Here is a 25796-nt window from a genome sequence, read left to right on the forward strand (position 1 = left end):
CCCATATATGTTCCTCTCCGCCACAATTTTGATGAGATGATGAGCTCATTTTGATGAGATGAGCTCATTAGGAACAGGAAGCTGGAAACTGGCAAAGTTTCAGAGGACATCGGAAGTTTCATGGATGCAATTAGAGAGTCTGTACCGAGATAAACTACACCTTGTCGTATGTTTGCACACATTGGAGGCTTAAGGACTCAATACAGCATTCCACACTTTTGGATAACTTGCTTTATTGTTTCATACCATTGCGACCAATCCATAAAATGATCTCAATTTTTCTTTTTCCTCGGGTGCTGCCTGATCTGCTTGGAATTTCAGGTTCAGCAACAACATTGATCTGCATTTTACACTTTCTGTCTAACTACCCTCATTAATGTAGCGATGTTACAAAACCTACCTTCAGCGGCGCTGCAGTTCTGCCACTGGGCGTGTGTGCAACTCTGGCACCTTTGAGGGTGGGTGGGGGAGGGGGGGGTCGGGATTAAAATGCAGTTTTGTACTGCCTGTCGGAGGCGAATTTCCTCGGACTGCTAGCTGATGAAGAAAAATCGATCGGACTTCCATTCCCGGTTTATTTTAAAAACATTTGCTGGACAATTTAATAATTGGATTAAAATAAAAAGCGACTTCTAACGCCCTCAACAACTACAACGTGACTGATCGCAAGAACGGAACAAAACAAAGGGTAAGTCGTATATTTTACATATAATCTTACTTCTTGGGATGGCTTTAATCTAATTTTACGTTGTGAAAATGTTATTTGGGCCCCATACGAACCAGCAGTGTCTTTCCTGCCGATATAGGGTTCAAATTCACCGCAAATGCAATACTCCAATCGATCGCGTTCCAGAATCACCCACTCGCAAGATGGGCAATAGACAATAGGTGCAGGAGTAGGCCATTCGGCCTCTCGAGCCAGCACCGCTTGATTAAAATTCTCTTTTCTTTTGGACAATCATGTCTTAAGCCGTCTAAACTGTCTATATTTTGTGTTATTCTCTCTCCATGATCATTATTTTTAAACTAAATATTCACAACAGTTTGAGTCACATGTATTGTGCAAAAAAACAATAATTTTGATTATATTTTGAGTGGATGTTTCTGGATTAATTTATGGGAATTAAACATTAAATTCCTTCCATTTGGCCTATACGTTCATAACAGTGAGATTTTAAAATCGTTATATTGTGAATTATTGTGTGAATGTTATTTGGACATTTAGGCTTTTTAACATGTTAACCTTTTCTTAAGAAATGGATAGATATTCAGATCTAGTAATTGAATTTAGATGAATTTAATTAATTAAATTGATTTGATGAAACTACCCAACAAGAATATTAATTTCTTGTTGGGTATTTACTATTTGTTTTAGCATTTAAATTTTTCTATAATAACTGAAAATTTCTTTCAGTTCTCTTAATTTTTAAGAAAGTTATGGGCTTTTGACTGTCCTCGATCAAGCTTTAGAGTTAAGTCAATGGAAAAGCAATAGGGAACAAGATGCGAATTTCCGAGTATGAAAATGGCCATAACTTTTTAAATACTGAAGATATAAAAGTGAATTAGGTATCAAATTAAACTTATTTTTAAGCTTTAACTGATGGGATAAATTGCAGACGTTTTACATCTCAAAATTTTGTAACATTGCTAATTAGATCAGATGGTACTTTTAATTAATTGTAGTTCATTTTTTAATAATTTTATTTCATTTAATTTTTATTTTATATTTTAAAATAAATTATATAAAATAAATAAAAATATTTTATTTTATACTTTAAAAATTATATAAAATAAATAAAATTATCACCCACAGTGATATCTTCTTTGTCCCATCCATTTCTCCCACACCCGCTATACAACTTTAACTAACTTGTTTTCTCACTTCCTCTGCTAATGAAGACAGTATCATAGCACTCATCAAGAAACAGACCATTTGGCCCACTGAGTCGACATCCACCATCAAGCACCATTTACATAAATCCCTTTTTATTCCCGTCAACTTCATATCCTAACCACCACCCCTCCCCCAACCTCCAATACTACCACCCTCCAGCACATTAGGGGCTCGTCAAGTAGGTTTTACACCTTTGACCTGAAAACTAAACTTTGTTTTCCTTCACAAAGATGTTGCCTGACCTGCAGAGGGTTTCCAGTATTTTCTGCCTTTATTAAAAATATTTTTTGTATGTGTTCATCACTACCCTCTGTGCTGTTTGTCAGAAGCTCAGACACCTAGTTGCAATAGAGTTTTGAAAATTAATGGCTTGTGAAAGAACAGTAATGACCGCCTCTGAAATTTATTATTGCTTCACATGAGTTTTCCTCTCAAATAGCTTGGCAGTTGTTTAAAATTGGAAAAGATAACCTGGAATAAAATGTCCCTGATCTCTCCCATGAAGGGTACATATGGATGGTGGGTCTGTTCAAGACAGTACCGTTCAAGATCAAACAGCAGAACTCATCCGTGAATAAGAAATGCAAGGGTGAAATTCCTTTGGACAACCAGCAGCTCATGTACTGGGTCATTGGAAAGAAAGAGAAAAATAAAAAGGATTAAAATAAACTTAAGGAATCAGGAAAGACATGCTAATCTGCAGTAAAAAAAACACAATGGTCTTTTTTCTTTGTCTCTTGAATTGGATTTGAAAGCAAATTGAATATCTACTGCCAGGTCTTCAGAGTTCATTAACCCCGATCTATTAGCTCCATTAGCGTTTCAAATGGATGCAATTTCAGACTTTAATTTTTGCAAGCAATGTTTTAGCCAAAGCAAAGTAATTTATGGTTCAATGCATTTCCCTTAAATTGATAGACATTGGATTATCTAATCTCAACTTTACGGCTTCATCTATCTACACTCACATTCCCAGGGTATTGTGCATTTCAGTTTCGATGATAGATAAAACCATTGGCTGAGTCAAACTACTGAACTTAGGCCAGCTCACCCATCACCAGTAAAGATGACAGAGGCTACAATGAGTGAACAATAGAGGGTGATGAGCCTTGACAGTCACAATCGTCTAGCATCTGTGCTTCTTCGTCTGCATATTATGTATGAGTAACACGACTGAGAAGCACTGGACACATTAAATTCTCAAAATTTCCATCACAATTTCTTTTCTTTTTCTCTTTGCTTAAGAATAACATAATCACACAGTACACTGACTTAGGTGCAATACCAAAGCACAATCCTTTTCATAAAAATACACCGCAAAATGAGAAAAGTGCCCGATGTGTCCGAATGTACGGCCTTCTGTGGGACTGAGCTATTCGCACCAGAAGCATTTCAAGTTCAATAGCTGCTAAGTGCTGATCTCACAGGCAGCATCTGGGGTTGTAATTAGTCACAGCATTGCATGCCAAGCAAGAATTCTCAAGTGTGACCATGCGATGGAGGGTACAATTGCGCCTTGTGATGAATGGACATCCGTCGAGGCTAACAAGGGAAAAATTGACATTTAGATACCTCCCTAGTGCACAATCAAATAGTTAATGGGAGGTTCCAAGAACATTTCAATCCCCAACAATGATGGGGCCACCGTGAGGGTGCTAAAAAAAAACCAGAACTACTTTTAGCCTGAAATGCTGGCGGGATGACTTTTCTCAGCTTCATCCTGAGAGCCCTAATAGCACAGAAGCATACCTTCAATCACTTTGAATCATTGCATGTGATATCACAAAAAGCTGGATAAAACAAATGCAATGAACCAGACAACATCATGGTTGTTGTATCGGCGACATCAGTTCTAAAACTAGTTGGCTCTATAGCAGAAATGTTCATGTAAATTACAATACTGGAATCTATGCACTATTGGGGTAAATTGCCCATTTATGTTGCAAGGACAAATCTAACTGGCTAATCACTGACTATTCAATCTACTCTCAAGCATGAGCATGGTGAGGGGAGCCATCATCGACAGTGGTAGCCAGCAGTACTCATTCGCCAATAACTTCCTCATGCTCATTGACTGTGGTAGCAAGCAGTACTCATGCGGCAATAACTTCCTCACTAATGTCAAGTTTGGATTTTGCCACTACCATTCTAGTGCAAATATTAAACAGTTGAATTGCAAGAGTGAATGCTGTTAATATCAATTAATGAGGACCAAAAGGGAAACACTTTAATGGTTGGAGTCTAAGGGCACATAAAGGAAGGTGGCTATGTCTGCTGGATATCAATTATCCCATCTGCAGTGTTCCTCCCAAGGTAATATCCTGGACCCAACTCTAACAATTCCATTTGGACTCCCTCAATAAATGAAGCAGTCCATGTTTGGATCTAACAAGCCAACTTTCAGGCATAGGGTGAGAATTGACAAGCAGCATTTCCACCATTAAAATGCTGGACAATTACCTTTTTTGACATTACAGATACTAACCATCTATCACTGACACACAATGGTGTTCTTATCAATATGTATCATTGGGGTGGGGGGTCATCACTGACCAGAAATTCATCTGGACCAGCGCATAAATACTATGATGACACGAGCAAAGCAGATACAAGATACTTTGATTGAAAAAAGTCTTGATAGTCCATAAATGTCCACCATCTGCAATTTAGAAGGAGCATTGTGGAGTACTATCCAGTTGTCTGGATGTCAACAGCTCCAAGAAGCTTTATACCTTGCGAGATAAAGCAGCCAGTTTGACTGGAACCCCATTCATCACCATTAAACAATCATTTCTCCAACACCAATGCATTGGGACTTCAGTGAATATCATTCAAAAATGCACTGCAGTTCCTCTCTTAGACCATCCAACAGAAATTCCCAAAGTGGATAACTCTACCACCAAGAAGGTCTAGAATTGCATTGGAACCACCCCCCCTGCATGTTCACCATCCCGACATGGTAATATATTGAAGTTCATCTATACTGAACTCCGTACCTAATTGTATAGTCAGAGTACCTTCATTAGATTCAAATGACAGCAAATTACAACCCCTTAACAGCAATTAGTGATGGTCAACAAATGTTGTCCATAACAGTGATGATCATATTTCAAAAAAAAAAATGTAGATAAGGTATACCTTTCCCAGTGCACCAATTACTGCCACAAGACAGGTGCAGTGAATGGCTAAAATAAAAAGGAAACTCTGGCATTGAATGTTAATAATTTCATTAAAATGTTAATCAAATCCCTGACAATGAAGCAAGAAAACATATTTTGGAGTGTTAATCAATTTTGGATTTCAACCTCACCACAGACAGCATTTAACACAATACTTTTCTAATTGGGACTGTTATTAAATCAGAGACTGGATTTTATATATTTAAAAACTTACGTGTCTGTCTCATCCCATGCAATGCATGACTGGTTTGTCGTGCCCTGTAAAACAAAAGAAAAACACTAAAAATAAATGTGTAGGAAAAATTACTGCAGATGCTGGTTTAAATCGAAGGAAGACACAAAATGCTGGAGTAACTCAGCGGGACACGCAACATCTCTGGAGAGAAGGAATGGGTGACATTTTGGGTCTGAAGAAGGGTCTCGACCTAAAACGTCACCCATTCCGTCTCTCCAGATGCTGCCTGTCCCACTGAGTTACTCCAGCATTTTGTATCTACACAGCTAATTCTACGGGTACAAATTAAACATTTTACAATCTTCTTCTTGCGAAAGAAAACATAAATAAACCAAAGGAATACAATTATGCTGCCTATATCTAAGTTGCAGTCAGGTAAATTAATATTTTTCCAACACAGTCTATGCACATCACCAGATTACATTTTGCATAATTCTATTGTGGATATAAATGCCTTGCTCTACAGCAATATAAGAGAGAGAATGAAGGAATAGGTCAAATGATATGGTCAGATACTGTTATCACTCATGTCAATCAGCAAGAAACTAAGAACTCCTAGATCAGGTGCATTGCCCCTCACCTGACCACTTTCTAAGTGAATCTACCATCAACAATCCCTAAATATTCTGAAGACAATTGGGAATTTGTTCCAGTAAAGGTTACCATAAGCAGATAAACCCTCAATGGATTTATAGTTATGGCATTTCATCAGATTTTAACAACTGAATAGGTTCTTGCTCACTTCAGATGCCAGTTAAAGGTGAGCCATGTTCTTGTGAGACTGTAGACCAAAGGCTAAAAGGGCATCAGCTCACATTTCCTAGTGGATATTATTGTAGCAGTTGAGTTTTCATCAGAGTGCAAGAGCTTCAAGCTCGCTGCGTTTGACAGCAACATTTTATTCTTAACTTATTTAGTTAAGTTTGATAGATAAGTTTTAGTTAGTTTGATAAAAGTATCGAAAATAAATCTACAAAACCACATCATGTTGCTAGGTCACTGGAGTCCCGTCTGGTAGCAGAACAATAATGCTTCTATCCTAATTTATCCTTTAAGAAATGCATCTAACATATTGACTGATCAATTTGCCTTTGAGGTGTGGAAGGGTTGGTGATGTGAAACATGAAAAATAGTTCAAAAACACGATAAAACAAAATGTTTAAATCAATCATAAAGCTGTTTCCTTTAAGACCTCCTTCATGCATGGCAATGTTGATTATATGAACAGAATTCACAATGCAATCTGCTAAACTAATAGGAGATCAAATTAAGGATATTTACCTGACTCATAAATTTCGGTAATTAACATTACTGAAAAAAAAAACATTGTAATTGTGGTCCAGGAGATTTCAGTGTTACAATAAAGACATTGTAACACTACAACATTTTCAAAACTCTTTAGATTCTGGAGTAGTTCCTGAGGATTGGACGGTAGCTAATGTAACACCACTTTTTAAAAAGCGAGGGAGAGAGAAAACGGGGAATTACAGACCAGTTAGTCTAACATCAGTAGTGGGGAAACTGTTAGAGACAGTTATTAAAGATGGGATAGCAGCACATTTGGAAAGTGGTGAAATCATTGGACAAAGTCAGCATGGATTTACGAAAGGTAAATCATGTCTGACGAATCTTATAGAATTTTTCGAGGATGTAACTAGTAGAGTGGATAAGGGAGAACCAGTGGATGTGTTATATCTGGACTTCCAAAAGGCTTTCGACAAGGTCCCACATAAGAGAATTAGTATACAAGCTTAAAGCACACAGTATTGGGGGTTCAGTATTGATGTGGATAGAGAATTGGCTAGTAAACAGGAAGCAAAGAGTAGGAGTAAACGGGTCCTTTTCACAATGGCAGGAGTGACTAGTGGGGTACCGCAAGGCTCAGTGCTGGGACCCCAGCTATTTACAATATATATTAATGATTTGGACGAGGGAATTGAATGCAACATCTCCAAGTTTGCGGATGACACGAAGCTGGGGGGCAGTGTTAGCTGTGAGGAGGATGCTAGGAGGCTGCAAGGTGACTTGGATAGGCTAGGTGAGTGGGCAAATGCATGGCAGATGCAGTATAATGTGGATAAATGTGAGGTTATCCACTTTGGTGGCAAAAACAGGAAAGTAGACTATTATCTAAATGGTGGCCGATTAGGAAAAGGGGAGATGCAACGAGACCTGGGTGTCATGGTACACCTGTCATTGAAAGTAGGCATGCAGGTGCAGCAGGCAGTGAGGAAAGCGAATGGTATGTTAGCATTCATAGCAAAAGGATTTGAGTATAGGAGCAGGGAGGTTCTACTGCATTTGTACATGGTATTGGTGAGACCACACCTGGAGTATTGTGTACAGTTTTGGTCTCCAAGTCTGAGGAAAGACATTCTTGCCAAAGAGGGAGTACAGAGAAGGTTCACCAGACTGATTCCTGGGATGTCAGGACTTTCATATGAAGAAAGACTGGATAGACTTGGCTTGTACTCGCTAGAATTTAGAAGATTGAGGGGGGATCTTATAGAAACATACAAAATTCTCAAGTGGTTGGACAGGCTAGATGCAGGAAGATTGTTCCCGATGTTGGGGAAGTCCAGGACAAGGGGTCATTGTTTAAGGATAAAGGGGAAATCCTTTAGGACTGAGATAAGAAAAACATTTGTCGTCCAGGAGATTGCCTGGGTTTCAGCAACTAAGTTACAGAGAAAGGTTGAACAAGTTAGGGCTTTATTCTTTGGAGCGCAGAAGGTTAAGGGGGGACTTGATAGAGGTCTTTAAAATGATGAGAGGGATAGACAGAGTTGACGTGGATAAGCTTTTCCCACTGAGAGTAGGGAAGATTTAAACAAGGGGACATGACTTGAGAATTAAGGGACAGAAGTTTAGGGGTAACATGAGGGGGAACTTCTGTACTCAGAGAGTGGTGGCTGTGTGGAATGAGCTTCCAGTGAAGGTGGTGGAGGCAGGTTCGTTTTTATCATTTAAAAATAAATTGGATAGTTATATGGATGGGGAAAGGTATGGAGGGTTATGGTCTGAATGCAGGTGTATGGGACTAGGGGAGAATACGTGTTCGGCACGGACTAGAAGGGTCGAGATGGCCTGTTTCCGTGCTGTAATTGTTATATGGTTATATGGTTATTATATGGTTATTTTTCACACAGAGAGTGGTGAATCTCTGGAACTCTCTGCCACAGAAGGTAGTTGAGGCCAGTTCATTGGCTCTATTTAAGAGGTAGTTATATGTGGCCCTTGTGGCTAAAGGGATCAGGGGGTATGGAGAGAAGGCAGGTACAGGATATTGAGTTGGATGATCAGCCATGATCATATTGAATGGCGGTGCAGGCTCGATGGGCCGAATGGCCTACTCCTGCACCTATATTCTATGTTTCTATGTTTCTATGTTTCTATGAAAGGGGATCTAGTTAAAAGACATGGCCATTCATGTAATTACAAAGAAGGTGCGGCAGTGTCGCTACTTTCTTGGAAATTTAAGGGGAATTGGCATGTTATCAAATATTCCAACAAACCTCTACAGATACAATGTAGAAACATTCGGACCGGGTGCATCACAGCCTGGCACCACAGTTCCAATTCACAGGTATACAAGAGGCTGGAGAGAGTGATAGTCTCAGCCCCTCCATCAGAAGCATTTACATGAGGCGCTGCCTCAAGAAGGTAGCACCTATCATCAAGAAACCCCACCATGCTACTGTGGGGAAGAAGATATGGAATCTTTAAGTTCCACACACCTGATTCAGGAACAGCTACTTTCCTACAGCTATTCAGTTCTTGAATCAACCATAATCTTAGTTTGGGTATGGCACTACTTCTTGAACGACCAAGGGCTTGTTTTGCATAATGTCTTATTTTATTGTGCAGTCGATTTCTTTTCGCTGTCTTGTAGAATTTATGTATATTTTGTTTTTATGGATTCGCCTCAATCTATGTGCCTGTGAATCTTCTTTAAGTAGATATAATCTTACCTGTATCTCACATATCTGTGCACATGACAATAAACTTGGCTTGGCTGACTTGACACATCACCCCTTGTGAACTACAGAAGTTTAAATGGTAATTGATACCAAAATGCAGAAAGCTAAGCATATGTTTGACTGCAATATTGCAAAATTCCTCAGTTTCTTCATTAGGAGATAATTTGTACCATTTCTACACTGAAACTGTGACCGTTGTCAGTTAAAGCTCCTAACAATTAATCAAAAGCCATTCTTCAACAGTGATTGCATTGATGAGGTAACAATATTTTCATTTCAGTGTCAGTGCAACAGTTTTCAATTGTGAATAAAATATAGAGATATGGAGCAGAACCAAATAAACCTCATCTGAAATGTGGTGTTTCATACAATTCGATTGCAGTGTACATGACTTGAATGCACAACTTACATTGTATAGATGAGAAAATTCAATTTCCAAAGGGTTGGATAAAGATTTTGGCGAAGGCTTTACAATAACAGAGATTATCTTTGAATTCAGCACTGTGGCATTTCTGAAATTGAAATCAAAAGAGAGGAAATATGTTAGTGATTAAAATTATAATGTTTCTTTTAAATCATAGGTAAAATAATTGGGTCTCACCACCAGGCCTGTGTCACTGACAGCTTCTTTGTCAGTTGCTGCCTTAAATTAATAGTGCTTGTGTCAATAGTTAGTTGTTTTGAGCATGTTATTGGCTAACTGTAATATTGTGGCTTTGAAGCAAAAACAAACTGATGAAGGAATTCAGCGAGTCACACAGCATCTATGAAGGGAAATGGACAGATGATGACTCGACAGAGGACCCATCTTCAGACTCTCAGGATGGCCAGAAGTGTACAGAGGACCCATCTTCAGACTCTCAGGATGGCCAGAAGTGTATTCAGTTGTAATGTAGTTACAATTTTAATAAAGCGATTTCACCTCTCACCTTATAGCTAAGCCTAAGGTGTTAGACATTTCATTTCCACCCTGGGAAAAAGGTTCTGACTGACTACCTCATCTATGCCTCTCATCATTTTATATACAATATTCATGAATATACATTAATTCCATCTCAAAAACAGATAGACAGAGGAGTTGCTGACAGAGGAGTTGCTGAACACGAGCAGTCTATGTCAATTATTATCCCTGCAGTTATCCGATGTTTCCATATTCCTTTATCTTCTTCTACCAATCCAAATTAGGTTGAATATTAATAAAGTTATGCTTGACCACTAATCCCAGAACTGAGTTTCACCATACCTCAACTCTTTGTGAAGGAGTTTCTCTATTTTGTCAAAACGTTTCACCTTCACAAAAGTGTCCTGTTCCCTTCCACTGCATTCAGTGGCATTTACAACCCTATGTTTTAATTGGTTTCCTTTTGTTTCATCTACCCCATAATCTGAGTTTTTGTGATGAAAAATACCCAGTTTTCAAGTCGTTCTCTGTCTCTCAACTTCCTTATATGGCAGCATCCTTGTAAATCAGTTATAAATCCTTTAACTTTTTCATTGCGATAAGTGCGTGGTAGGCCATCAAAGGAGATAGCAACCTCCAGCCATGTGTGGATCCTCAATAACCTTCTGATTTAAGTCACCAAGATGAATCATGTTCCCCTGTTTATACTCCATACTCTTTAAATTTTATTTTACAAATACCTATACAATGAGTCACGGTCAATATCATTTATGCAACGGGCTTCTAAATTGTAACCCCAGTAGGAATTTTAATGATTGAACCATTTCCTGTAAAACGTTATGTCCCAATTCTCAATTCCTTTTGTGAAACTGTCAATGGTTTGCACTCTTAGTGAAGGCTTCCCAATCAAAGATCCCCAATAGTGCTGAATTAACAAGACAATTTCGATCGTGACCTCAACTGGCTTTGGGAATTGATGTTTCATAAATCAAATTAATCATTATTCTTCCATACAATTTTTCAAAAAACACACCAAAGTACTGCAATGCCGTGAAAGGAAGGAGTTGTTTGCTAGAAAATCGAATCAATTCACAGAAAAGGTTTCATTGAGAAATTCTGTAATTCATAGAAAAATGTGTTTATATATATTATTTCCCCCCCCCCCCCACAAAAGGCCTTCTTTTTATCTATCAATCTGGCTTCTCTGCATTTATTTGTCACTAGTGGCATATCTCAGCACTTGTTTCAAGGAAGAGAAGATGCAGCTGAGAATCATGGGGACAGTGCCAGATATAAGGAAATGTAAAATAACTTGAATATGCTGAAAAAAATCCATTATTCCTGTGCAGTTCTTCCTGAAACCTGGCGCATTGTTTACCCAAACTGTTGTGCTTTCTCCTTTGGTCTTTGTAGACAAGTTCAGTACAGTATTGCACTCTCAATCATATTATCATAAGGTCATCAGATCATGTGATAGGAGTAAAATTAGGCCATTCGGCCCATCAAGTCTACTCCGCGATTCAATCATGGCTGATCTATCTCTCCCTCCTAACTCCATTCTCCTGCCTTCTCCTCATAACCTCTGACACCAGTACTAATAAAGAATCTATTTATCTCTGCCTTAACAATATCCACTGATTCGGCCTCCACAGCATTCTGTGGCAAATAATTCCACAGATTCACCACATCCTGAATAAAGAAATGTGTCCTCAGCTCCTTCCTAAAAGAATGTCCTTTAATTCTGAGGCTAAGACCGTTAGTCCTGAACACTCGCACTAGTGGAAACATCCTCTCCACATCTACTCTATCCAAGCCTTTCACCATTCTGTATGTTCAATGAGGTCCCCCCTCATTCTTCTAAACAGCGAGGACAGGCCCAGTGCCGACAAAGAATCTTCAATCAAAAACTGTGATTCACATTTACGTCCAATGATAACCTCTCTGCAAATCTATTCTTCTGGAATTGAGTAAAAATGACCATCTGCTCAAAGCCATTTGCTGCTGCTGCAGCGAATTGGGGGAAATGACCACAAATATTAACAATTTCAATGCTGTCATTTGGCTGTATCAACGTTCAACATTCCTGAAATTTATTTTTTAATTTGTGATCTACAAATTAAATATTACTTAATCTACAAATGATAACACTTGTACACAAAGTCAAGTAACAAAAAATGATTTCCATGACTTAAGTTAGCCATTAAAAAGGATGTAGTGTTCAAGAAGGAACTGCAGATGCTAGAAAATCGAAGGTAGACAAAAATGCTGGAGAAATCAGTGGGTGCGGCAGCGTCAATGGAGCAAAGGAAGTGGACAACGCTTCGGGCCGAAACCCTTCTTCAGAATGATGCAGGGTGGGGGGTGGGGGGGCAGGAAGAAGAAAGGAAGAGGAGGAGCCAGAGGGCTGAGGGAGAGCTGAGATCTGTATCTCCTCCAACCTCATCTATTGCATCCGCTGGTCTAGATGCCAGCTGATCTACATTGGTGAGACCAAGCGTAGGCTTGGCGATCGTTTTGCCGAACACCTCCGCTCGGTCCACATTAACCAACCTGATCTCCCTGTGGCTCAGCACTTCAACTCCCCCTCCCATTCTGAATCCGACCTTTCTGCCCTGGGCCTCCTCCATGGCCAGAGTGAGGACCACCGGAAATTGGAGGAGCAGCACCTCATATTACACTTGGGCAGTCTGCACCCCAGGGGCTTGAACATTGACTTCTCCAATTTCCGGTAGCCCTTGCTGCCTTCTCCCCTTCTCAGCTCTCCCTCAGCCCTCTGTTCCTCCTCTTCCTTTCTTCATCCCCCCCCCCCACAACCTGCAGCATTCTGAAGAAGGGTTTCGGCCCGAAGCGTTGCCCATTTCCTTCGCTTCAGTGATGCTACCGCACCCGCTGATTTCTCCAGCATTTTTGTCTAAAAAGGATGTAGTAACAGTTAGGTTGGGTAAAACAACATTTTCCAGCAAGATTAATGGTGGAATTAAATGGCAGTTGAGACCATTGAACCAGACGATATAAATAGGTCCACAGGAAATAATTCACTTCTAGAGTAATGTTGCATTGTGACTGCTTCTTGGATAGATGGTATAGTTATAGGTGGAAACATAACACCATTGCCTCAATTCTTCAATCTTGTTGAGAAAACAATGCCTCTCACTAAATTTAGATGGATTAGGTTGATTTATCAGATTGGTTATATGCTGAGCATATTGGTTTTGTCCTTTACTTTAAAGTTATTCTTGTGGTACTGCCTGACTTGAAACATCTCAGCTATGTAGGGATGCTTTGATAAATGCAGCTGTGATCAATGGTATCAATGTTCCCACTGTTACAATTTTGAAAACTATTAATAAGCAACCTGTTGATATATTAGTGCTGCATAAACAGCAAAACCTGAAGAGAAGATCACTATTTTACACTATTTTAAACTTTTTTCCTCTGATGCCAGCCAGGCAACCTCGGCAGCTTTTTAGGTTGCCAAATGACAGTTTAGGTGATCATTTAAGATGGCTTGCATGACCGGTAGCTCAGCACTTCAACCAGTGATGGAAATGGATTTCAGGAACTAGGGGTACTCTATGGTCCGTGAGGCTGAGGTTAGGAAGGAAGGGGGGGGGACATTTTTTTTTATGTGGTCATACCCATGTAAGAGTACAAGAATGCATCACTTGTTTAATGTGTATTTATAATATAGTTTATTGTGTATTATATGTCATAGTTGCTTTCTTGCATATCTCTCTCTCTCTCTCTCTCTGTCTGTGTTGGCTGCAGCCATCGTCTGCTTCGGTGAGGGAACCAGGCCGGTGATTGATCAAACGGCCCCTAGGAGACTGTGTCTGATTGACCACCGAGTGACCAGCGCATTATGTGATTGGACACAATGCCCTTGGAGACAGCGGCTGATTGGACGGGAGGAGACTGATTTGTTGATTGGATGGGAATTTTAAGGGAAGCTGATCGGTGATTGGACTCAACCCCCTTAGAGACAGCGGTTGAATGGCCGCCAAATAATCGGGCACAAAAAATTGAGGAAAACAATAAAATTGGAATTACAATTTAAATTGGAAGAATATCATGCCTGATCTGCAGCAAAGATACTACTATCCACTCTAGTATCTTTGATCTGCAGTTTCTTCCTATTGAAGAAGAACCCTGGCCCGAAACGACTCGTAATCCATTCCCTCCACAGATGCCGCCTAGCCCGCTGAGTTCCTCCAGCACTCTGTGTTTTTTATTTAACTCTTGAAATTGAAGTTAGACATAAAGCTGGAGCAACTCAGCGGTGGTACAATTATAAAGAACACACACAAAAACACAATAAAAATTTAACATAAACATCCACCACAACATTCATCACTGTGGTGGAAGGCACACAATTTGGCCATTCCTCCTCCATTTTCCCCCATGGTCGGGACCTCAACTCTCCGCAGCTGTTGCTGTGGGCGTCCAGATGGTAAAAGGAGAAGGTACAAGTCCAGAGTCGGCTCTTCCCCACCGGAGACCGCGGCTTTAAGTTGGTGTAGGCCGCAGGCCGGCAGTCGAAGATTTAAAGTTTAAAGTTCCCGCCGTGCCGCAGCCAGAAGCACCGCAGACCACAGGGCCGGCGGTTGAAGCTCCCCTCCATGGGTGATGGCAAGTCGCCACCGCGCCTGCGGTAGAAGTTGGCCGCAGGCCGGCAGTGATGGCTTCTTCTTCCCCCAGGTTCCCCACGAGGGATCCAGGGCTGTAGACGCCGCGTCAGCTTGAGCTGTGCAGACCGCGGCTTCAGGCTGCTGGCTGCCCCGGGCCAGCGAAACGGAGCGCTACCCTCCGGTGAACCCCAGCGAGGGCTCGCCCGCTCCATGCCGAGAGTCCACGCTGCACCCGTCGCTGAAGCCCCGGGCGCGTCTCCGGGAAAGGCCGTGCCGATCCTTGCTATTAGGCCACGGGATAGGCGACCAGGAAAAAGTCGCCTCTCCATGGAGCAGGCGGCCAAAATGGTTTCCCCCTCACCACACAAAACACACAAAGAAACATTAAAAACATACTTTAAAACATACTAAAAAAATAAAAAAAGTTGAAAAAACTAACTCATTGGTGATAGGGCTGCCGCCATTGCAGCGCCCCCACCAAAGACCCTATAGTGGAGCAAGATAGTCCACTCGACGAAAAAGCCGTGGTAGGGTCATGGGTAATCTTCAGCACCAATTCAGTAACCGGCTTCCATCTCCGCTCTAGTACCTTTGCTTTGGTCACGGTTTCTTCATGCACAAATCATCTTTATTTTTCTCAGCTGCAGGTGATCATTTTGATATTCCTGCCTAGTCCTCCTTTTTAAGTTTGAACATAACCCCCCCCCCCCCCCCCCCCATAGATTAATAGAAATACAAATAAAGGCTATTATAGACTTTATATCTCTATGGTAGAAAGTAATCAAAATGTGCGCTTAAAAAGTGCCTGCGAGTTAATGGACCAAACAGATCTAAGCTACATTTTAATATAAAATTGCACACATGTAAGCCTACAAGTAACAAACAAAATGTGTACATCACCTCTGAAAAGCACATAGTTACAATACCACTTGTTTTAGTGACTGTGAAATGAAAAAAAAGTAACAATTTAACTAGATCCTGGAAAACCAATAACTATTAGCGAAAAACCAGTCCAGGCATTAAATTTTGGGCTTCAGCCCTATCCTACCCTTTGGGCTTCTACCCCATCCTAACTTAGTTGTGTGTGTGTGTGTGTTAGTTGTCCGTGCGGGTTGGGTGCGTGTTAGTTGTCTGTGCGTTATGTGTGTGTGTGTGTGCGTGTGTGTGTGGGAGAAAAGGAGAGAAGGGAGGACGGAGAGAATGAAGTGAGGGATGTGGAGAAAGAAGGGTGGGAGGGAAGGAGTGGAGGGAAAAGAGAGAGGAAGGAGAGAAAGAAGTGAGGGAGGGAGGGAGGGAGGGAGGGAGGGAGGGAGAGAAGGGAAAAGAGAGAGAGGAAGGAGGGAGGGAAGGAGTGAAGGGAAGGAGGGAAGAAGGGAAGGGAGGGATAGAAGTGGAGGAGAGAAGGGAAGGAGAGGGCCGGCGGACGGTTAACGTTGACGCGCCGACCAGTTGCTGTGGTGGTGCGCAAGTGCAGGGGGAGGTTGTGCGCATGTGGAGGGAGAGGACGTGCAGGCTGCAGCAGTGCATATGTGCAAGGCGGTCGGCCGTGTCGGCGGATGAGGAGTGAGCAGAGAGCGCAGACCCGGTGGCCCGGATACAGATGGCGGGCGGAGACAAAGAGTGACAGGGAGAGAGATAGATAGGAGTGCCCGCTCAGCATTATACGATAGGTGTCCCGGGTACTTGCCAAGCCAGGCAAAATGGCATAGATTTTAGGTTGTCTGATGGGACTGTAGGTCGCAATTGGCACCCGGGCAACAGCTAATTTCGAGCCCCGTTTTACATATAACCATTATGACGTCGGTGAGGCCGTATTTAGAGTATTGTGTTGAGTTCTGGGCACCATGTTATAGGAAAGATGCTGTCAAACTGGAAAGTTCACAAGTTCACAAGTTATAGGAATAGAATTAGGCCATTCAGCCCATCGAGTCTACTTCGCCATTCAATCTTGGCTGATCTCTGCCTCCAAATCCCATTTTCCTGCCTTCCTTCTCCCCAATAACCCTTGACACCCATTCTAATCAAGAAGAGGACAGAGATTTACTAGGATGTTGCCAGGGCAATAGGGTCTGGGTTCTAGGGAGAGGTTGAGTAGCTGGGGATTCTATTACTTGAGGCGCAGGAGGATGAGGGGTTATCTTATTGAGGTGTATAAAATCATGAGAGGAATAGATCGGGAAGATGCATAGTCTCTTGCCCAGAGTAGATGAATCGAGGACCAGAAGACATAGGTTTAAGATGGAGCGGAAAAGACAACAGGAATATGAAGGGTAACGTTTTCACACAAAGGGTAGGTGTGTGGAACAAGATGCCAGAGGAGGTAGCTGTGGCAGGGACTATTTCACACAAATAGTCCCTTCTGCCTGCAGGTAATTCGTTTTCCTCCATTCCCTGCATATTTATGTGCCTCTCTAATAACATCCTGATTGCCACTGTCAGGTCAGTGGTATTTATGCTAAATTTAAAGATAATTCATAAATTATAGATTAACTTTTACTTCTCAGATGTGGCTGATTTTTCTTACAACACATGAAGCATACCAGAAAATGGGTTGTAAAATTAGATAAAATTATTTGGCAGCATTTCCTGAAAAATTCAATTTAAAAAAAAATTAATCAATAACAGATAATATTTGTCATCCAAGAATATTTGTTGAAAGTGGAAGTCATGCAGATTTGTTTAGGATGAGTAACTGATGCATTCACAAATGCTTTGAATATCAATTACTTATCAAGGATACTGTTATACATTATCCCACCTTTATTCCCCAATCTACTTCATTACAATGTTCTAAATTCATTAAGCATTACCCGAGAAGGGACTAGATTTAACCAGTTAAGTAAAACTCAGTCATGTTGAATGATTTACCTTTGAAGATCCAGAAATGTTCCGAGGTTTCTATAGAGGGTGGTTCCTATCACATACACTGAAGAATCGTCTGGCTCTGGAAATATAAGTGCAGATGTGTTGGAAAGTATAGAAACATAGAACCATAGACACATAGAAAAATAGGTGCAGGAGTAGGCCATTCGGCCCTTCGAGCCTGCACCGCCATTCAATATGATCATGGCTGATTATCCAACTCAGTATCGTGTACCTGCTTTCTCTCCATACCCCTGATCCCTTTAGCCACAAGGGCCACATCTAACTCCCTCGTAAATATAGCCAATGAACTGGCCTCAACTATCTTCTGTGGCAGAGAATTCCAGAGATTCACCACTCTCTGTGTGAAAAATGTTTTTCTCATCTCGGTCCTAAAAGATTTCCCCCTTATCCTTAAACTGTGACCCCTTGTTCTGGACTTCCCCAACACCGGGAACAATATTCCTGCATCTAGCCTGTCCAACCTCTTAAGAATTTTGTAAGTTTCTATAAGATCCCCCCTCAATCTTCTAAATTCTAGCGAGTACAAGCCGAGTCTATCCAGTCTTTCCTCATATGAAAGTCCTGACATCCCAGGAATCAGTCTGGTAAACCTTCTCTGCACTCCCTCTATGGCAAGAATGTCCTTCCTCAGATTAGGAGATCAAAACTGTACGCAATACTCCAGGTGTGGTCTCACCAAGACCCTGTACAACTGCAGTAGAACCTCCCTCCTCCTATACTCAAATCCTCTTGCTATGTATAGTAAATTTGTTAATTAAAAATTGGTAAAACCATTTTTTTTAAACATATCCTTTAAAGGGTTAATTTCTCCTTAATATACATTTTTTATGTGGGTTGGTTGTAGTGTACAGGTTAATAATGAAACTGCATATCCCCTTCATCTGTACCCTCAATAAATTACCCTAAAATACCCTAAATTACATATCCCCCCTCATCTTCTCCATGGATGTCCAGTAACTCTACACCTCCATCCCCCACCAGGATGGCCTCAAAGCCCTCCGGTTCTTCCTCGACCAGAGGAGCAACCTATACCCAGCCACTGACACCCTCCTCCGCCTAGCAGAGTTGGTCCTCACCCTCAACAACTTTACGTTTGACTCCTCCCATTTCCTCCAAACACAAGGCGTAGCTATGGGCACACGCATGGGCCCCAGCTACGCCTGCCTCTTTGTCGGGTCAGTTGAACAATCGTCTACCCCCATTACATTGACAACTGCTTTGGGGCCACCTCCTGCACCCGCACACAACTGACTGACTTCATCCACTACACCACCAACTTCCATCCGGCACTCCAATACACCTGGACCATTTCCGACACTTCCCTACCACTTGACCTCACCATCTCCATCGCAGGGGACAGACTTCTGACCGACATACACTACAAACCAACTGACTCACATGGCTATCTGGACTACACGTCTTCCCACCCTTCCCCCTGTAAAGACTCCATCCCCTACTCCCAATTCCTCCGCCTACGCCGCATCTGCTCCCAGGATGAGACGTTCCACACCAGGGCATTGGAAATTTCCTCATTCTTCAGGGAACGGGGATTCCCCTCCACCACCATAGATGAGGCTCGCACCAGGGTCTCATCCATACCCTGCAACACTGCTCTCTCTCCCCATCCCCGCACTCGCCACAAAGGCAGAGTCCCCCTAGTCCTCAACTTTCACCCCACCAGCCGGCAAATACAACAAATAATCATCCGCAACTTTCCGCCACCTCCAACGTGACCCCACCACTCACCACATCTTCCCATCTCCCCCTATGTCTGCCTTCCACAAAGACCGCTCCCTCCGCAACTCCCTTGTCAATTCTTCCCTTCCCTCCCGTACCACCCCCACTTTCCGTTGCAACCACAAGAAATGCAACACCTGTCCCTTCACCTCCCCCCTCGACTCCATTCAAGGACTCAAGCAGTCATTCCAGGTGCGACAAAGGTTCACCTGTATCTCCTCCAACTTAATCTACTGCATCCGCTGCTCTAGATGTCAGCTGATTTACATCGGGATTGGGCGATCGTTTTGCCGAACACCTCCGCTCAGTCGGCAATAACCTACCTGAACTCCCGGTGGCTCAGCACTTCAACTCCCCCTCCCATTCCCAATCCGACCTCTCTGTCCTGGATCTCCTCCATTGCTAGAGTGAGCAACACCGGAAATTGGAGGAACAGCACCTCATATTCCGCCTGGGTTGCTTGCGTCCGGATGGCATGAACATTGAATTCTCCCAGTTTTGCTAGCCCTTGCTGTCTCCTCCCCTTCCTCAACCCTCGAGCTGTCTCCCATCCCCCCGCCCTCGGGCTCCTCCTCCTCCCTTTTTCCTTCCTTCTCCTCCCCACCCCCCATCAGTCTGAAGAAGGGTTTCGGCCCGAAACGTCGTCCTATTTCCTTCGCTCCATAGATGCTGCTGCACCCGCTGAGTTTCTCCAGCATTTTTGTGTACCTTCGATCTTCCAGCATCTGCAGTTCCTTCTTAAACCATCAATAAATATGTTCACTTCACTTCTCATAAATATGGTCACGCTACCAATCCCAGCTGTGGCAACATTGGTATAGTTGTCTCCTTGTAGGACACTGATTTTTTTTAATTCTTTGTCTTAAACCATGTGTTGCGCTTTTGTATGTAATTTATTGTGCTTTTGTAAGTAATTTACTGTGCTTTTGTATGTAATTTATTGTGCTTTTGTATGCAATTTATTCTATGTAACGTCTTGTCTTTTATCTTTTATTAGTCTGTAATTAAAAAGTAAGTTAGTTAATTCTCTCGATGATTTTCACCTTTATCTTGTCATTAAATTACAATTTTGAACAGCATTGTGAAGCTGCCCTGTATTCCCTGCATAATGATAGCAAACTAGTTGCTGTGAATTTCTCCTCCCACATCCGATTAATGTATGAACTGGGTGATGTGGATCAGAATGCCTTTCAAGTTCCATTCAACCAAGCACAGGGAATATTGTTTTCATCCAAGTATCTCAGTTCACACAATTCTGGTTCTTGAAAGCATTGTTTTTCAAGATTGACTTTCACAACCTCTCTACGTCCCACATCATTTAGGGCCAACAAATGCCGAGAAAATCGTTCCTCCTTTGATGCCCCTATAAACAATATATCGCTGCTTCACTGTGTTGTGGTCTGCTTCCAAATTCATTCCACTGTGCAATTAATTTTGGGTGCCGAGCACAACAATTCTGTTCTGCTTTAGAGAAGGTCCAGCACAAATGGCAGGCGATGAATATCTCAGCAGTCATTGGATGTGAAGGATTTTTCAATGTCAATGTCGAGAGAGAGTTGAGGGAGATTATGAGACAAAAAACACATAAAACCAATTTTTTCTTTAGTTCAAGATCCCAAATTGCATGGACTGAGGTCCTTTGATGGTATTCCTAACACACAAATAAAGCAAATGATCAATTCATATTACAAAATATTACAGTTCCACGCTACTCTGTTACAATGGCTATTTTTGAAATGATACTAGGTTATTTCCTTCCACTCAGAAGTCAATTCAATGCACTGGTCACCCTATCAATGATGCACAGTCTCTTGAGATTAATCCAGATGGCATGATGGTGCAGCTGTTAGTGCTGCTGCCTTCAGACCCAGCGTTGATCCAGAACATAGTTTGTGCAAGTTTCTGTGTGCCGTTTTCATGTTCTCTTTATAAACATGTGAACTTTGTCATGTGCTTCCTCCCTCCTCCAAATATATGCTGGCAGATTCTTGGGTCTTCTAAATTTACTTTGGGTGTTGATAAGTGGCAAAAACAATCATATGGCATATAAGAAAGAACAAGTTCTCCACAGGGAGAATATGCACACTCCATGCAGATCTGCATTAAAGGAGCTGATTTGTTAAGGTTTTTTTTCCTGTCATTTATTTTGGCTTCTGCAAAGATTACTCCTCATATCAATTGAAACATATAGTAACAGCCCAAAGATGTCCAATTGGAAAATATCTTTGGCGTACACTTCAAGCTTTCTATCTACCTTGTGCATCTTTAGAGGTTTTGTGGGACTAAACAATACTAGCGGAGATCCTTTGATTTGTACTGTTTATTGCCTGTTACTTTTTTGGTGTGGGCTCTTGTGCTTATTGTCAGTGGCTTAAATTATTACAAGCCTGCAGTTACAATCCAATGGAGAAATTGAAATTCAATAAAAATAATTAGCAGGAATGACAGCGCAGACTGTCCTTTTTATGTTGAGTTCAAATCTAATCTAAACTGAAAGTCCAATCATTCTAAAATCTATAATGATTCTTTAATACACTCAAGTTGTTAGTTTCTATATTATATTATTTTATAGCACAAATTTCCACCAGATTGGCATAATTTGGTTTTCATACTGATAACCTCAAATGATAAACTAAATGTAAGTCATTCTTCTTACACAAACAAAGTTTACAATAAAACAAGGGCTAAGAGATCTGGCAGCACTCAATACTGCCACAAAAGCTTTAGTTTTAGCCCTAGGAATTCAAGAAGGGTGCACCTTCTGGATGCTGATGTGCATACTACGCATGTTTACAATCCATTAGCTTCATGGCAAATAACCCTGAGTATATTTTGTCTAAATTATGAATGACAGGGAGACACAAGAGAATGTAGATGCTGGAATCTGTAGTATCAAACAAAATGCTGGAGGAATTCAATGGGTCAAGCGACATCTACAGGAAAAAGGTAATGGTCGACCTTCCCTGATGCAGTCTTGATCTGAAATGTCGATCCTTCCTCTCCCCGTCAGATGCAGCTCGACTCGTTGAGTTTCTCTAGCAGATTGTTTGTTGTTTCCTTATGACATATAAGGAGTAATGTCCTTTGAGTTTGGTATGTCCTTCTCATCTCCCAGAACTATCTCCTCAATCCCATTCTCCAATTATTTTGCTGCTACCTATTCTCTCATGCAGGCCCATTGATACCCCCCTGCAAACTACCCAGGGTAATCAAACGTCATCTCTACGATCTGTTAGGAAACTGAAGCTCCCCGAGGTAAGCCCAAGCAATCATCGGTAGAATATGCACACTCCATGCAGACCTGGGTCACAGAAGCTGAGGGACCATGGCTTTACCTGCCTCACCACTGATGCCAAAGACACAAGGAACTGCAATCTTGAATGAATCACAAAGTGCTGGAGTAACTCAACAGGTCAGGCAGCATCTTTGATTCTTAATCAGACTGAAGAAGGATTCAGACCCTAAACCTTGCCTGTCCTATCCTTCAGAGATGCAGCCTGATCTGGTGAGTTACTTCAGCATGCGTTTCACCCGTCATTCTGCTGCCTGCGTTAAATCTGCCCTATTCCACAAAATTGGGGCTGTTAAAACATTAATAAAAAGCTAACTTGCATCAAAAACATACTGAAGTGTTCAGCTCTCCCAAAATTAAATGACAAATGAAGATCATATGAAAATTACCATTTGCCATGGAAACTTCACTATGAAGGAATCTAGACCTTGACAACCAAAACAGTTGAATTTCAGGTTAGATATGTAGATTTTAAATGGTTTATCATGAAAGAGTCACGTTAGCTGTCCTTGAAAATGTTTGACATGACTCTCCACATTGTGCTTCAGAAATGTGTAATTCATGTCGGTAACAGGTACAAAGCTCTCAAACAAATTTGATAATGTGAACTAACACAACTAATGCATAGGCAGCCAGGAGTTTGTAACTAGAATCAAATACCAATTTAGATCTCACTACACAGTGCCCTATCACTGCATTTATTTTTAGAGATACAGCATGGAAAAAAAGCCCTTCAGCCCACCGAGTCCGTGATGACCAGTGTTCGCCCCGTACACTAGCACTATCCTACACACTTGGGTCAATTTACAATTTTTACTGAAGCCAATTAACCTCCAAACCTGTACAACTTTGTAATGTAGGAGGTAACCGGAGCACTCGGGGAACCTAAGCGGTCACAGGGATAATGTCCAAACTCCATACAGACAGCACCCATAATCAGAATCGAACCCAGGCCTCTGGCGTTGTAAGGCAGGAATTCTGCCGCTGTGCTGCCCCAGTTAATAGGCAAAGGGGAAGCAGGAAGATTCCAGAACGGATACCTCAAAACTATTGGCAGTCAATCACTTCAGCCTTCAATTCACAATGTCCACCATCAAACAAAATGTTAGGAAACATAACATGTGCTGGAGGAACTTAGTAGGTTTGGCTATATATGTGGAACAAAATGGATGGTTGACATTTTGGGTCAGGAACCCTCTTCACACCAAAGGAGGGACCAGAATGAAAACATGATTTATCAATGTAATTAATGAAGGATCCCAACCAAAAATGTAATCAGTCCATAATCTAAGCACAAAAAGCTGGAGTAATTCAGCGGGTCAGACAGCATCTCTGCAGAAAAGGAATAGACGATTTTTCGGGCCGAAACCCATCTTCAGACTGAGAGTTAGGAGAGAGCGAAACTAGAGGTATGGAAAGAAATAGAACAGATCAAATCTGGCACCAATGACAAAAGAGCCCATGATGGTCCATTGTTGGCTGTAAAGGAGGTAATAATGAAGGGATACAACAGTAAAACTAGCAGGACAACTAGGGCGGGGAGAGACGGAGAGAGAGGGAATGCAAGGGTTACTTGAAATGAGGGAAATTCAACTGTTCTCATTTTTCTCATTCCTAAATGATGGGACCAGAAATAGGCCATTCAGCCCATCAAGTCTTCTCCACCATTCAATCTATCTCTCCCTCCTAACCCCAATCTCCTGCCTTCTCCCCATAACGCCTGATACATACTAATCACAAAAACATTGGGTTGTAAGCTGCTCAAGCCAAACCTTGAGGAGCTATTCCTCCAATTTGCCTTGGGCTTCACTCTGACAGTGGAGGAAGCCTAGGACAGAAAAGTCAGTATGGGAATGGGAAAGGGAATTAAAGTATTTAACAACTGCGAGATTGCGAAGGCCAAGGCAAACTGAGTGTAGGTGTTCAGTGAAACAATTGCCAGTCTGTGCTTGGTCTCACTGATATCTAGGAGTCCACAATGAGAACAATGGATGCAGTCGATGAATTTGGAGGAGGTGCAAATGAACCTCCGCTCACCTGAAATGAATGTCAGGGTTCCTGGATGGAATCGAAGGAGGAAATATAGGGACAGGTGTTACATCTCCTGCGGTTGCCTGGGGATGGGGTGGTTTGGGTGGGAAGGGATGAGTGAACCAGGGAGTTGCAGAGGGAACTGTCCCTATGAAAGCGGAATGGGGTGGAGATGCGAAGACGTTACTGGTGGTTGGATCCAGTTGGAGGTGGCGAAAATGCTGGAGGATTATGTGCTGTATTCGATGGCTGATGGGGTGAAAGGTGAGGACAAGGGGATGTCTGTCCCTGTTGTGACTGTGGGGTGGGGAAACAAGAGCAGAGTTACGGGATACCAAGGAGACAGTGTGAGGGCATCATCTATGAGAGACAAGGAGAACCCTCATTTCATAAACAATGAGGACATCTCGGATGGCCTGGGATGGAAGACCTTATCGTGGGCACAGGTGCTGCCGAGACAGAGGAATTGGGAGTAGGGCATGGAGTCTTTGCAGGAGGTAGGGTGGGAAGAAGTGTAAATAGACACAAAATGCTGGAGTAACTCTGCGGAACAGGCAGCATCTCTGGATAGAAGGAATCAATGCCATTTTGGGTTGAGACCTTTCTTTAGATTGAGAGTGAGGAGAGAGGGAGACACAGAGATAAGGAAGTGTAAGATGTAGACGAGGTATCAAAGGGGATAAAGGTCAAGGAAAATGTAGAATAAATCATTGTTAGCTACGAGAAGATGACAACGAAACATACAGAGATAACATTTAATCAAGGGGACAGTCAGACTGGTCTGAGAACTAGGAAGAGGGAGGGATGGAGAGAAAGGGAAAGCAATGGTTACTTGAAGTTAGAGAAGTCAATACTCATACCGCTGGGGGGTAAGCTGCCCAAGCGACAGGAGATTAGTGGGCAAAATTAGGCTACATGGTATTGGGGGTAGAGTGCTGACATGGAAAGAAGATTGCTTGGCCGACAGGAAACAAATAGGAGGGATTAACGGGTCCCTTTCAAAATGGCAGGCAGTGACTAGTGGGGTGCT

The 25796-nt window shown here is 41.9% G+C and overlaps 1 protein-coding gene across 8 annotated transcripts in view; it reads right to left on the reverse strand.

Moving 5' to 3' along the window:
* Positions 1-25796, reverse strand: part of adgrb1a (adhesion G protein-coupled receptor B1a) — a 549195-nt gene that overhangs the window by 257802 nt on the left and 265597 nt on the right. For all 8 annotated transcript variants that reach the window (XM_055633873.1, XM_055633875.1, XM_055633876.1 and 5 more), the window contains 3 exons: positions 17689-17764; positions 9701-9803; positions 5291-5334 (listed from right to left, as the gene is read on the reverse strand). In XM_055633873.1, the coding sequence (XP_055489848.1) occupies positions 5291-5334; positions 9701-9803; positions 17689-17764 (223 nt within the window). The remainder of the gene's footprint in view (positions 1-5290; positions 5335-9700; positions 9804-17688; positions 17765-25796) is intronic.

Source organism: Leucoraja erinacea, chromosome 4 (genome assembly GCF_028641065.1).
Source record: "Leucoraja erinacea ecotype New England chromosome 4, Leri_hhj_1, whole genome shotgun sequence".
Lineage (NCBI taxonomy): Eukaryota > Metazoa > Chordata > Chondrichthyes > Rajiformes > Rajidae > Leucoraja > Leucoraja erinaceus.